Source organism: Salvelinus namaycush, chromosome 7 (genome assembly GCF_016432855.1).
Source record: "Salvelinus namaycush isolate Seneca chromosome 7, SaNama_1.0, whole genome shotgun sequence".
Taxonomy (NCBI): Eukaryota; Metazoa; Chordata; class Actinopteri; order Salmoniformes; family Salmonidae; genus Salvelinus; species Salvelinus namaycush.
Genome location: NC_052313.1, coordinates 31,282,568 through 31,295,477, shown reverse-complemented (window position 1 = coordinate 31,295,477; position 12,910 = coordinate 31,282,568). Strand labels below are relative to the sequence as shown.

The 12,910-nt window shown below is 42.7% G+C and overlaps 1 protein-coding gene across 1 annotated transcript in view; it reads left to right on the top strand.

The window, feature by feature from the left end:
- LOC120050699 (cadherin-6-like) overlaps positions 1-12,910 on the top strand; it is a 43,356-nt gene that overhangs the window by 19,383 nt on the left and 11,063 nt on the right. The window contains exons 2-4 of the mRNA XM_038997271.1: positions 6,452-6,746; positions 8,571-8,690; positions 11,666-11,833. Coding sequence (XP_038853199.1) covers positions 6,452-6,746; positions 8,571-8,690; positions 11,666-11,833 — 583 coding nt within the window. The remainder of the gene's footprint in view (positions 1-6,451; positions 6,747-8,570; positions 8,691-11,665; positions 11,834-12,910) is intronic.

Below are 12,910 nucleotides of genomic sequence, written 5' to 3'. Positions count from 1 at the left end.
TGAATCCCCAAGCGGACTAGGTGAAAAATCTGTTGATGTGACCTTGAGCAAGGCACTTAACCCTAGTTGCTCTGGAGATGAGTGTCTGCTAAATTACTCAAATGTATCTCATTGGGAGAGGGAGCAGGTGATGGGAGAGGAACAAGAAGATAACCAGTCAGTTGCACAACTGAATGTGCCTGAATCAGAGAGGTGTGGGGGCTGCCTTAATCAACGTACACAAAGCAGTTGTTGTTGTTGCGGGTTAACTGCCTTGATCAAGGACAGAAATACAGACTTTCCACCTTGCCAGCTCAGGGATTTGAACAAACCAACCTTCTGGTTACTGGTCCAACACTCTTAACCACTCGGCTACCTGCCACACCAGAGGGGAGGTACATGGTCAGCACAACATAACCACAAATATAGACAGTCAGTAGCTAGCTTCTCCCAACTTGGTTAGATAGGTGGAAAACACGATGATCATATCTTTCAGTGTTTACAACAAACACAGAAATGTTAAAGATACTAAACTTAAAAGGCAGCCATTTTGCTTCCACAGCTTTGTTTTCACACAGAACACAATGAATTAGTTATATAAAGCCTTCCAGCACCTGAAATAAAAAGCCATTCATATTGTAGAGAGAGAGAGAGAGAGTTAGGAGTAGGGTGCATACTGTCTTCGTCCCAAATGGTGCCCTATTTCTCATGTAGTGCATTACTTTTGACCAGGGCCCACAGACCCATAGGGCTCTGGTCAAAAGTAGTGCACTGCATAGGGAATAGGGTGCAATTTGGGACACATTCATACTGTTACAGTGCTCATCCACCTGATTGAATTTACTGACTGAACAATCTAACATACTCCGTCTGTCCCGCACCAGAAGCTAGCAAGTCACACACCACATTATGTGACCGGATTCAGGATCGTAGGCTTTTGATGCTATTTCCTACTTCAAAGCAGGGCTTTTGAAGAAAAATATTATGTCTTCTTTAACATATGAACATTTATATGCCTTAATTACAAGCTGGTCTGGGGTCCGTAAATATGAATACATGAGCTATGAAGGAAGAAAGGAAGGGTCCATGATTGGCCGAGATAATTGAGGGGCATAATAGAGACTACACTCTAAAAAATAAGAAGTTCCTGGAGTATCCTTTAGGGGTTCTTCAAATTGAAACTGTAGAAGAACCCCTATAAGTTCTTCAAAGAACCCATTAAAAGGGTTTTTCAAAGAACCTCTTTTAATGGATCCTCGAAGAACCTTTTTTGTATTATTAATAATAAGCATAAAAATAACACAATATTAAACTCCCAGCAGAGCCGCAAGTCCAACTGGTATATCCTCTGGTATGTTGATGTTAATGTGTTGATGTTCTCCATATCCATAGCCAGAATGATTTTGCAGTGCATGGGGATCGAACAGGTTTTCTGTTATAGGGAGGGAGTGTCTGTGAATCCCAAAAATAGTAATTCTACAGATGTTTAACAAAAGATGCACACAACAGTATTCATACCTTGTTTTTTTGTTATAAATGTGAATGAAAAAAACTTTTTTTTATATAATGGTGTTCATACACATACCTTGTCCATAATGCAGAGGCCTATGGGATTTTCATTGAAGAGGTACATGTGATCTGCATAACAAACCAATACCAATTGGCATACCTTTGTATGCCTCCTCGTCTGTATACCTGTAGAGACAGACACAAAAATGAGCAGTTCAGTCATCTGCACCCAATACAGCTAGCCTTCAACATATTCTTATAGCCTACATATTCTTACTTCTTTGTTGATTGATATCCCCTGAATTGTGTCCATTTTCTGCTTTAGAAATATTTGCACAAATATGAAAAGATCAATGGTATCATTATAAAACAATACCAATTTAGATCATACAAGGGACAAACTTGAACTTAAATTGAGGAGACCTTTGCATTTTTCATTTAAATGCCTGCACCTGCTGTCCTTTCAAATTCAAATCAAAATGTTTCAGTTCGGCAGTTAGCTTCTTGCAAGAACCCCCACCAACTAAGGAGGTTCCTCGATGAACCCAACCTCCTATGGGGTTCTTGGAAGAATCTATTGGGGGCAATTTTCAGTGCCAAGAACTTTGAGGATCTTAGAAGAAGTTGAACCCCTAATTTTTGGAGTGTACTTTCTGGAGGACAATGACATGCTTACTCATGCTTTTAAATATTGAAAGAGATGGGTGGGGCTAAGGCTTAAGAGGGTGTGAACTATACTTAATGGGCGTAAAGAATGAGGGGTCTCTCGAAAGAGAGAAAATCATTCAAGGCATTTTTCTTCTACCTGTCTCTAAAGTGGGATAACAAGTTTATCAAATGTCAATGAAGCATAACGTTCCCAGGATTCCCCCATCTGCAGTGTATGATATACTATTTGGAAGAGTCTATAAAAAAAAAGATGACATCTTGAAAACTGTACACAAACTCACCTTCCTGAATTCAGTCACATTACAGCCTTATTCAAAAATGGATGAAATGAAAACAATTCCTCATGAATCTACACACAATACCCATAATGACAAAGCGAAAACTGTTTTTTGAAAATGTTGCTAATTTATTACAAATAAAAAAGATGCATACCTTATTTACATCCGTATTCAGACCCTTTGCAATGCTTCTACAACTTGATAGGAATCCACCTGTGCTAAATTAAATTGATTGGACATGATTTATAAAGGCACGCACCTGTCTATATAAGGTCCGACAGTTGACAGTGCATGTCAGAACAAAAACCAAGCCATGAGTTTGAAGGAATTGTCCGTAGAGCTCAGAGACAGGATTGTGTCGAGGCACAGATCTGGGGAAGGTTACGCAAAAGTGTCTGCAGCATTGAAGGTTCCCAAGAACACAGTGGCCTCCATCATTCTTAAATGGAAGAAGTTTAGTCAAGTCAAGGCTCTACCTAGAGCTGGCCACCTGGCCAAACTGAGCAATTGGGGGAGAAGAGCCTTGTTCAGGGAGGAGGCCAACAACCCGATGGTCATTCTGACAGAGCTCCAGAGTTCCTCTGTGTAGATGTTAGAATCATCCAGAAGGACAACCATCTCTGAAGCACTCCGCAAATCAGCACTTTATGGTAGAGTGGGCCACTCCTCAGTAAAAGGCACATGACCAGAACTGTGGATAGATGGTGGCATTCGCGCAAAACTGAAAGCTGTCCCCACATGCTTCAAGATGGCCACCATTGTTCCTGTACCCCAGAAGGCAAAGGTAACTGAACTAAATGACTATCGCCCTGTGGCACTCACTTCTGACATCATGAAGTGCTTTGAGAGGCTAGTCAAGGATCATATCACCTACACATTACCTGTCACCTTAGACCCACTTCAATTTTCTTACCGCCCTAATAGGTCCACAGACGATGCAATCGCCATAATACTGCACACTGCCCCATCTGGACAAGAGGAATACCTATGTAAGAATGCTGTTAATTGACTACAGCTCAGCATCCAACACCATAGTACACTCCAAGCTCATCATTAAGCTAGAGAACCTGGGTCTCAACCCCGCCCCTGTGCAATTTGGTCCTGGACTTCCTCCACAACATCTTCACTTCGCTGATCCTCAACACTGGGGCCCCACAAAGGTGCGTGCTCAGCCCCCTCCTGTACTCCCGGTTCACCCATGACTGCGTGGCCATGCACACCTCCAACTCAATCATCAAGTTTGCAGATGACACAACAGTCGTAGGCTTGATTACCAACAACGACGAGACGGCCTACAGGGAGGAGGTGAGGGCACTCGGAGTGTGGTGTCAGCAAAACAAACTCTTACTCAACGTCTGAAATACTGAAAAACAGCTTCTCTCTTAAGGCTGTCATGACTGTTAAACAGCCATCACTAAGACAGAGAGGCTCAGCCCCCTCCTGTACTCCCTGTTCACCCATGACTGCGTGGCCATGCACACCTCCAACTCAATCATCAAGTTTGCAGATGACACAACAGTCGTAGGCTTGATTACCAACAACGACGAGACGGCCTACAGGGAGGAGGTGAGGGCACTCGGAGTGTGGTGTCAGCAAAACAAACTCTCACTCAACGTCAACAAAACAAAGGAGATGATCATGGACTTTTGGAAACAGCAGAGGGAGCACCCTCCTATCCACACGACAAGACAGCAGTGGAGAAGGTGGAACATTTTAAGTTCCTCGGCATACACATCACGGACAAACTGAAATGGTCCACCCACACAGACAGTGTGGTGAAGGCGCAACAGCACCTCTTCAACCTCAGGAGGCTGAAGAAACTTGGCTTGTCACCCAAAACCCTCACAAACTTTTACAGATGCACAATTGAGAGCATCCTGTCGGGCTGCATCACCGCCTGGTACGGCAACTGCACCGCCTGGTACGGCAACTGCACCGCCCACATCCGCAAGGCTCTCAAGAGGGTGGTGCGGTCTGCACAATGCATCACCAGTGGCAAACTACCTGCCCTCTAGGACACCTACAGCACCCGTGGTCACAGGAAGGCCAAAAAGATCATCAAGGACAACAACCACCTGAGCCACTGCCTGTTCACGCTGCTACCATCCAGAATGCGAGGTCAGTACAGGTGCATCAAAGCTGGGACCGAAATACTGAAAAACATCTTCTCTCTTAAGGCTGTCATGACTGTTAAACAGCCATCACTAAGACAGAGAGGCTGCTGCCTTCATACAGACTTGAAATCATTGGCCACTTTAATAAATGGATCACTAGTCACTATAATAAAGCCACTTTAATAATGTTTACATATCTTGCATTACTCATCTAATGTATATACTGTATTTTATACCATCTATTGAATCTAGCCTATGCTGCTCTGTCTTTGCTCATCCATATATGTATATGTATATATTCTTATTCCATTCCTTTACTTAGATTTGTGTGTATTAGGTACTAGCTGTTGTGGAACTGTTTGATTACATGTTAGATATTGCTACACTGTCGGAACTAGAAGCACAAGCATTTCGCTACACTCGCATTAACAGGACTCTCAGACCTTGAGAAAATAGATTCTCTGATGTAATGAAACCAATATTTAACTCTTTGGCCTGAATGCCAAGCATCATGTCAGGAGGAAACCTGGCAACTTTCCTACGGTGAAGAATGGTGGTGGCAGCATCATCCTGTAGGAATGTTTTTCAGCATCAGGGACTGGGAGACTAGTCAGGATCAAGGGAAAGATGAACGGAGCAAAGTACTGAGAGATGCTTGATGATAACCTGCTCCAGAGCACTCAGGACCTCAGACTGGGGCAAAGGTTCACCTTCCAACAGGACATCGACCCTAAGCACACAGCCAAGACATCACAGGAGTGACTTCGGGACAAGTCTCTGAATGTCCTTGAGTGGCCCAGCCAGACTTAAACTCGATTGAACATCTCTGGAGAGACCAGAAAATAGATGTAAAGCAACAACCCCATCTAACCTGACAGAGCTTGAGAGGATCTGCAAAGAAGAATGGAATAAACTCCCCAAATATGCCTAGCTTGTAGCGTCATACCCAAGAAGACTCGAGGCTGTAATCGCTGCCAAAGGTGATTGAACAAAGTACTGAGTAAAGGCTCTGAATGCTTATGTAAATGTGATATTTCAGTAGATTCAGTAGAAAAAGGAATACATTTTAGAATAAGGCTGTAAAGTAACAAAATTTGGAAAAAGTCAAAGGGTCTGAATACTTTCTGAATGCACTAAAATATAAATAAAAAAGGAGGGGGAACAGCAGGAGGAAAGAGAGGAAGGACAAGTGTGTCCCAAATAGTACCCTTTTGGCTATACAGTATAGTGCACTACTTTTGACCAGATATATATGGGCCCTGGAAATGCACTATATATGGAATACGGTGCAATTCAGGACGCAGACAAGATTTTGATGAGTTCCCAGACATGAATATGTTGAGGAGATTTGGTGGCTGAATTAAAATGTCAGAGCAAGCTAAGCTGTTGTTCATGCAGACAGAAACAGGCCACGTCAGGAGAGTGAGCAAAGAGTGGAGTAGAGTGGAGATTGATAGGAGAGGAGATGATTGAAGAAAAGAAGAACTGAAAATATCATGTCATGTTTCTACAGCATGTTAGAGAGCTCTGATCTCCTCGGAGTTAGTCAGAACAGACATAGGACACACAGGTCACACTCAGCCTGATTACATTTCTATGAAATTATCATTATTTCATAGGAAATTGGGGACAACACAAATATCTTAAATCAAACATCTATAGAGTAATTTTTGAAAAATATGTAAATGGTCAGGATGTTGTTGTGTCACAATTAGATTATTCGTCTTCAGATCATTTGCAATCAGTCACTGGCACAGAGTGGCATAAACTATTGAAGTTTCTTTGTTTGTCCCAAGAGGAGTCCAATAATTGAAATGTGCATATTCATTGCAAATCCTTTGTATTGTGATTGAGTGCTATTGTGAATTGACTTCGTCGCCTTTGTTTCTCATTACTCTACAGCTCCACTCAGACGGGGACCGGGGTGACGGTAGCATACGATATGTCCTGACCGGTGATGGAGCCGGTAGTCTGTTCATCATCGATGAGAACTCTGGGGATATCCATGCCACTAAGAGATTGGACCGGGAGGAGAAGGCCTACTACACGCTCCGGGCCAAGGCCGTCAACAGAATCACTAACACCTCTCTAGAGGGAGAGTCAGAGTTTATCATCAAGATCCATGACATTAACGACAACGAGCCTAAGTTTACCAAGGACCCCTACTTCACAGAGGTACCTGAGATGTCCCCACTGGGTACGTATGAACACCTACACCCTAACCCTTAATTCACACACATACCTGAGATGTCCCCACTGAATATGTATGATCACCTACACCCTTACCCCTACTTCACTCACGTACCAGAGATGTAACCTCTTGGTACGTATGACAGAAGTAGGCTACAGAGAACAGCCTTACATCCATCTCACTCACTTCTTACCACAGACACCTAGCAGGGCAGAAGTGGTTGAAATGTTTCTGGTTGTCAAGTCATAACCATGTCATCCAGTTTTGCCCTGTGTGTAACTGTAACTCATAGCCTGACCGACCATTGTTCATCAGTTCCACAGTTAATCTGATAGCCTGGACATCATTATAAAAGAGGGGGATCTCATGCAGTCAGTGGTGATAATATATGCTATACTTGTATCTGCAATGGATAGCAGGATTGGAAGGCTTATGTGTGAGACAAGCTAAAGTTGTTACAAACAAATGCCCATCCTGTTGGATCAATGAGGGCTTTATCAATCATAATAATGAGAGGAACTATTGTCTACGTCCCAAATAGCACCCTATTCCCTATGTAGTGCACTACATTTGAGCAGGGCTCATAGAGAATCGGTTGCCATTTGGGGTGAATAAAGTGAGTCGTTAAATGCGAATGATTACAGTCCATTAGCTGTTTTATTACAGCCAAACAAACTAAGTGAAGCGGCCCAATGATGCTGATCTATATTATATACTTGAGCTAATCTTTTGAATACTCTGTTCAGTTATCAATTACAACACATTAAAAACTCTGTTTTTGCCTGGTGTATGTCAATAATGTAGTTGGAATTCAAGACGAGTAATCATGCAGTTCAGATATGAGGTATTCTTGGGTATGTGAAGTATACACTTAACACTAAATAGTGACATTGTTCACATAACACCGACAGGTGACAAACTGTCAGCCCGTTTACACGCTCTGAGTAAGAAAAGCAGTTGCCCATAGCCACAAGTGAGGTGTGCCTTGAAAGAGGGCCTGTTCTGGACCGGCCTTTATAGTGCAATCGACTGGACACTTTGTCCTGTGAAATACTGAGCATTCCCTCTTCAGAAGCAAAGTGATATCATCAAAGACATTAGCTTGCACTTTATTTATTCAATAAGAGGTTAAAGAGAAAAGTAACTTCAGATGTTTGTGCAGCAATGTAAAGCGCCCACTAGTTTCACCCGTGCAGACCTCACATTGACACTGAATTAGACGTTTCAGTTGGTCACGATTCCGATGCCAATTGCACAATTCTATATTTATGTTCATTGCCATTAAATAGTTCTACTCAATTAATTCTTCTTATGCATTTAATGAGTTGACACTGGGCCCCTCTAGGCATCGCTGGGAGGTACTATTTGACGAACACTTCTCCCCTTTGTTCCGTTGGAATATCATTCTCCACCTCTTTGATAAGGAAAATGGATCACAGCCGTTGCATTGGATCAGATATATGGTTGTCAGACACTCGAGATACACTAATAGGTTTTTAGGGGCTTGCAAACAGCGGAGCTGCTATACTGGCTGCTGGAACTGCTGCGTACGGTGCCTGAGAGATTTGTATAGAGAATAGGAAATTATATGTATAGAGGGCATAGAATAGTATGCATTTTTTTTGGGGGGGGGGGGGGTGGGGTGTCATTTGTGACGCCACCAAAGACTTCAGTTCAGTCCAGTTCACTTTATTGGCCTGATTCAGGAAGTTGTCTTGAATCTTGTGTTATTGAGTGTTCCCCAACGCCCTCTGACTCCATTCCATGTGTATAACTTTGCTCACCAAGTTACCCTCTTTTTTTTCTTCTCCTCCTTCTTTCCTTCCCCAGGCACGGTGGTGATGCAGGTGACCGCTACAGACGCTGATGACCCTACATATGGTAACAGTGCCAGGGTGGTCTACAGCATCCTGCAAGGACAGCCATACTTCTCTGTGGAGCCCAACACAGGTCAGTGTTTACAGACCCTGTCTTTTTTCTTTTCTGTAGACAGAAAGGAGAGGTAGGGTCAGTTACAATGCAAATACAGAGTTCTATAATATTTACCCTCTACAGTCTATCTGTACTCAAGGGAGCAATGTTCCCACAGAGTGAACAGGGAAGAATACACAAGGTGCCATTAACCTGCCTCAATGAGGATTCAACTAACACCTGAATGGAACCCAAATTCACACTGCGAGTGAACCAGGATATGAACAGTGCACTACCCCGTCACTACCACGTCTGGAGACTGTGTGTGTGTGTGTGTGCGTGTGCGTTCACCGCGGCTATTAACTCCCGTGTCAGACTGAAGAGACATGACAGAAAAGAAAGACAGAATCTCCGCCAACCGCCGCTTTTCAATCCCACTGCTCCGTCACCACTGCTATATTTAATCATTTGTAATGTGTGCTTTGGAATGGATCCCAAATGTGTTCTTTGCTTAAAACTTCTTGCCACTATAGGGGGTGCTGTTTCACATTAGCATAATTTCCTCTACAGATTAAACGGCTTCCTACTCAATTCTTGCTCGTACAATATACATATTATTATTATTATTGGATAGAAAACACTCTCTAGTTTCTATAGCCGTTGGAATTTTGTCTCTGAGTGAAACAGAACTCAATCTACAGCACTTTTCATTATAGGGAGTCAGATTTCAAACATCTTGGCCACTGATCTGGAGTCAGTTTAAAGGTCCGTGTAAATGCTATGGAGAAACAGACACTTCTTACGTCTTCCCCTGGGTGTCAGTGCGTGATGACGCTTTGAATGGAGTCGATTGCGCAATCAGGGACTGTATAAAACAGCAAATACCGGAAGTAGCTTCCCTTTGCTGCCTGCGCCTTGCGCGCGAAGGACATCGGACTCGCCTCCTTCCAAGTTTTAGTTTAGCCAGTAATATTTCTCCGGTCATGTTTTTACTCGTTAGAGGTGTTAAAAACATCATAAGGTAGTTAATTTAAACCGTTTTATAGCAATTTATATCCGTTTAGTGCGATTTTGAGGCATTTATTTCTGAGACACTTTGAACCGCTGGGGACGTTTCCAGTTCATGCCGAACGTTAGTGGGCATTTCCACATGGCAAGAGGACAGCTTTCGACCAAAAGACGATTAGACCCAAGAAAGGATTCTTTGCCCAAGATTCTGATGGAAGAACAGCTCACAGTAAGAACAATTTATGATGATAAATCGTGTTTCTGTCGAAAAATGTTAAACGCTTATGGCGCCATTTTGTTTTGTATAGCTTCGCTTGGCGCAACCTGTATTGAAAAGTAAGGATAATTTAAAAAATGTAAATCAGCGATTGCATTAAGAACTAATTTGTCTTTCGATTCCTGTCAACCCTGTATTTTTTAGTCAAGTATATGATTAGCTTTTGATTAAACTAGATCACTCAAAGATGGCGACCGACATTTCCAGGCTTGTTTTGCTACTATTTTCATTGTATAACCACGGTTTTTTATGGCTAAATATGCACATTTTCGAACAAACTCTATATGTATGTTGTAATATGATGTTACAGGAGTGTCATCGGAAGAATTCTGAGAAGGTTAGTGAAAAAATTAATATATTTTGGCGATGATACGATATCGCTCTCTTTGGCTTGAATTCATGCTGGGGTAACGTTTGCATATGTGGTATGCTAATATAACGATTTATTGTGTTTTCGCCGTAAAACACTTAGAAAATCTGAAATGTTGTCTGAATTCACAAGATCTGTGTCTTTCCATTGCTATGTGCTGTGTATTTTTAAGAAATGTTTTATGATGAGTAAATTGGTAATACAAGTTGCTCTCTGTAGTAATTCTAGTCGCTTTGGTGAGATTTGTGATGGTGGCTGCAATGGCAAACTATGATTTATACCTGAAATATGCACATTTTTCTAACAAAACCTATCCTATACCATAAATATGTTATCAGACTGTCATCTGATGAGGTTTTTTCTTGGTTAGTGGCTATCAATATCTTAGTTTAGCCGAATTGGTGATAGCTACTGGTGTTGAGAAAAAATGGTGGACAAAGAAAAATGGTGTCTTTTGCTAACGTGTTTAGCTAATAGATTTACATATTGTGTCTTCCCTGTAAAACATTTTAAAAATCTGAAATGGTGGCTTTATTCACAAGATCTGTATCTTTCATTAGGTGTCTTGGACTTGTGATTTAATGATATTTAGATGCTACTATTTAATTGTGACGCTATGCTAGCGATGCTAATCAGTGTGGGGGGGGGGGGGGGGTGATCCCGGATCCGGGGTTGAGGCTCGTTAGAGGTTAAGGGAAATGGCGACCCCCAAAAAAAGATTTGCCGTTTTAATCTCAGGATTAACAGTAATATGGTTTATGCCAGATGTGCCATGTAAACAACAACGAGAGAGGGAGTGGGAAAGATAAAAAGATAGAAAGAAGAGAGAGAGAGAGAGAGATAATAGACAGAGAGTGAGAGTAAGAAAGAATAGAGGGAGAACGAGAGAGAGAGAGAGAAGAAAGATAAAGAGAGAGAAAGATAGTGTAGAGAGATGTATTCAGAGTGTATTGGTGTATACATGCAGTACACACACATACTGTATATCTATGTATTGTTCCCCCTCAGAACTACTTGAATGGACTAGCGTGTTTTTCAGTTGCTAGCTGTCCTTCAGCGAGTGAGATACACACACACACACTCCTCTGTGTCTCCCTCCCCCCCTGCTGCAACATCCTAAGTGATGAAAGAGCAGGATGAGAGTGTTATACCCCTGCGTTCACTGTGCGTTTCACCAACGCTGCTCAGAACTAGTTTGAATGATGTGCACCATCAACCCTCACATCCCCTATTGTTTGATATTCAATTCATTTCCTCTTTGGAAAAAGTGTTAGTGCTATAAATATCTATATCGATCAGAAGTATCTAATCTTGCATCACTTTCACCGTCTGTCCTGACTGTCTGTCCTTCACATTCAGGTGTGATCAAGACAGCCCTACCTAACATGGACAGGGAGACCAAGGAGAACTATGTGGTTGTGATCCAGGCTAAAGACATGGCTGGCCAGATGGGTGGTTTATCAGGGACCACCACAGTCAGCATTACCCTCTCTGATGTCAATGACAACCCACCACGCTTCCCAAAGAGTGAGTATAGTGCACACAAACAGACAGATGTGTGTACGCACATGCACTCACACACACACACACACACACACAAACAAACACACACGTGCGCACGCGCTCACGCACACACACACACACACACACACACACACACACACACACACACACACACACACACACACACACACACACACACACACACACACACACACACACACACACACACACACACACACGTGCACCCAATCTCACATACACACAGTGAATATAAAACTAATTTCACTATACAGGCTTGTGCCAACCAGGCAGCCTCCATCTGGTGGTAATTTCAAAATGAATGTGGATTATTGCAGAAAGTATTACTGTGCTGCTGTGGCGTGTGTCTGTGTGTGTATGTGTGCGTGTGTGTGTGTGTGTGGCAGCGCCGCTCTCTTGAAGGCTTGGCATAATTACATGTAGAGCCATATGAGAGAGTGAAGGGTCCTGCACAGTGCATCAGATCAGCCTGCTAATCCCTATTAAATGAAAAGAGTACACTGTGGGTTTTATCTTCTTCGCTCTCTGTTTATCTCTAACTCTATCACTTTCATTCTCTTTCTCTCTGTCATCCTCTGTCTCTTGCTCTTGCTCTCTCTAACGCTCTCAATGTCACTGTGTGTGGCTCCGCTACTGTCCTTTGTTTCTCGTTTTTTTCTCCTTCCTCATCCTCGCTTTCACTGTTTCTTTTGCCAATCATCTTTTTCTCATACACTCCTCTCCCACTTTCCTTCAATCTCCTCTCACACACTGTCTCCTGTCCCTCTCGTTCCCTTGCTTTCTCCCTTTCTGGTGCATCTGGTGAATTGCAAAGGCAGCTGCATCAGATTGACAGATTACTGGTGTCATTTTGTTTCCCCTCAATAACAGCAGTGTGTGTGTGTGCTTCTGTGTCTCTGTGTTTACCTCTGTGTGTTTGCGCGTGTGTGTGTGGGTGTGTTACACTTGGTTAGAATCAACGCATACAAGCCAAACAGCTCTTCACGTGACAAAACTCACACACACGTAGAAACCCTGACTCCATTTATCACCCTCTACAACCGGGAGACAAACACTGTCACT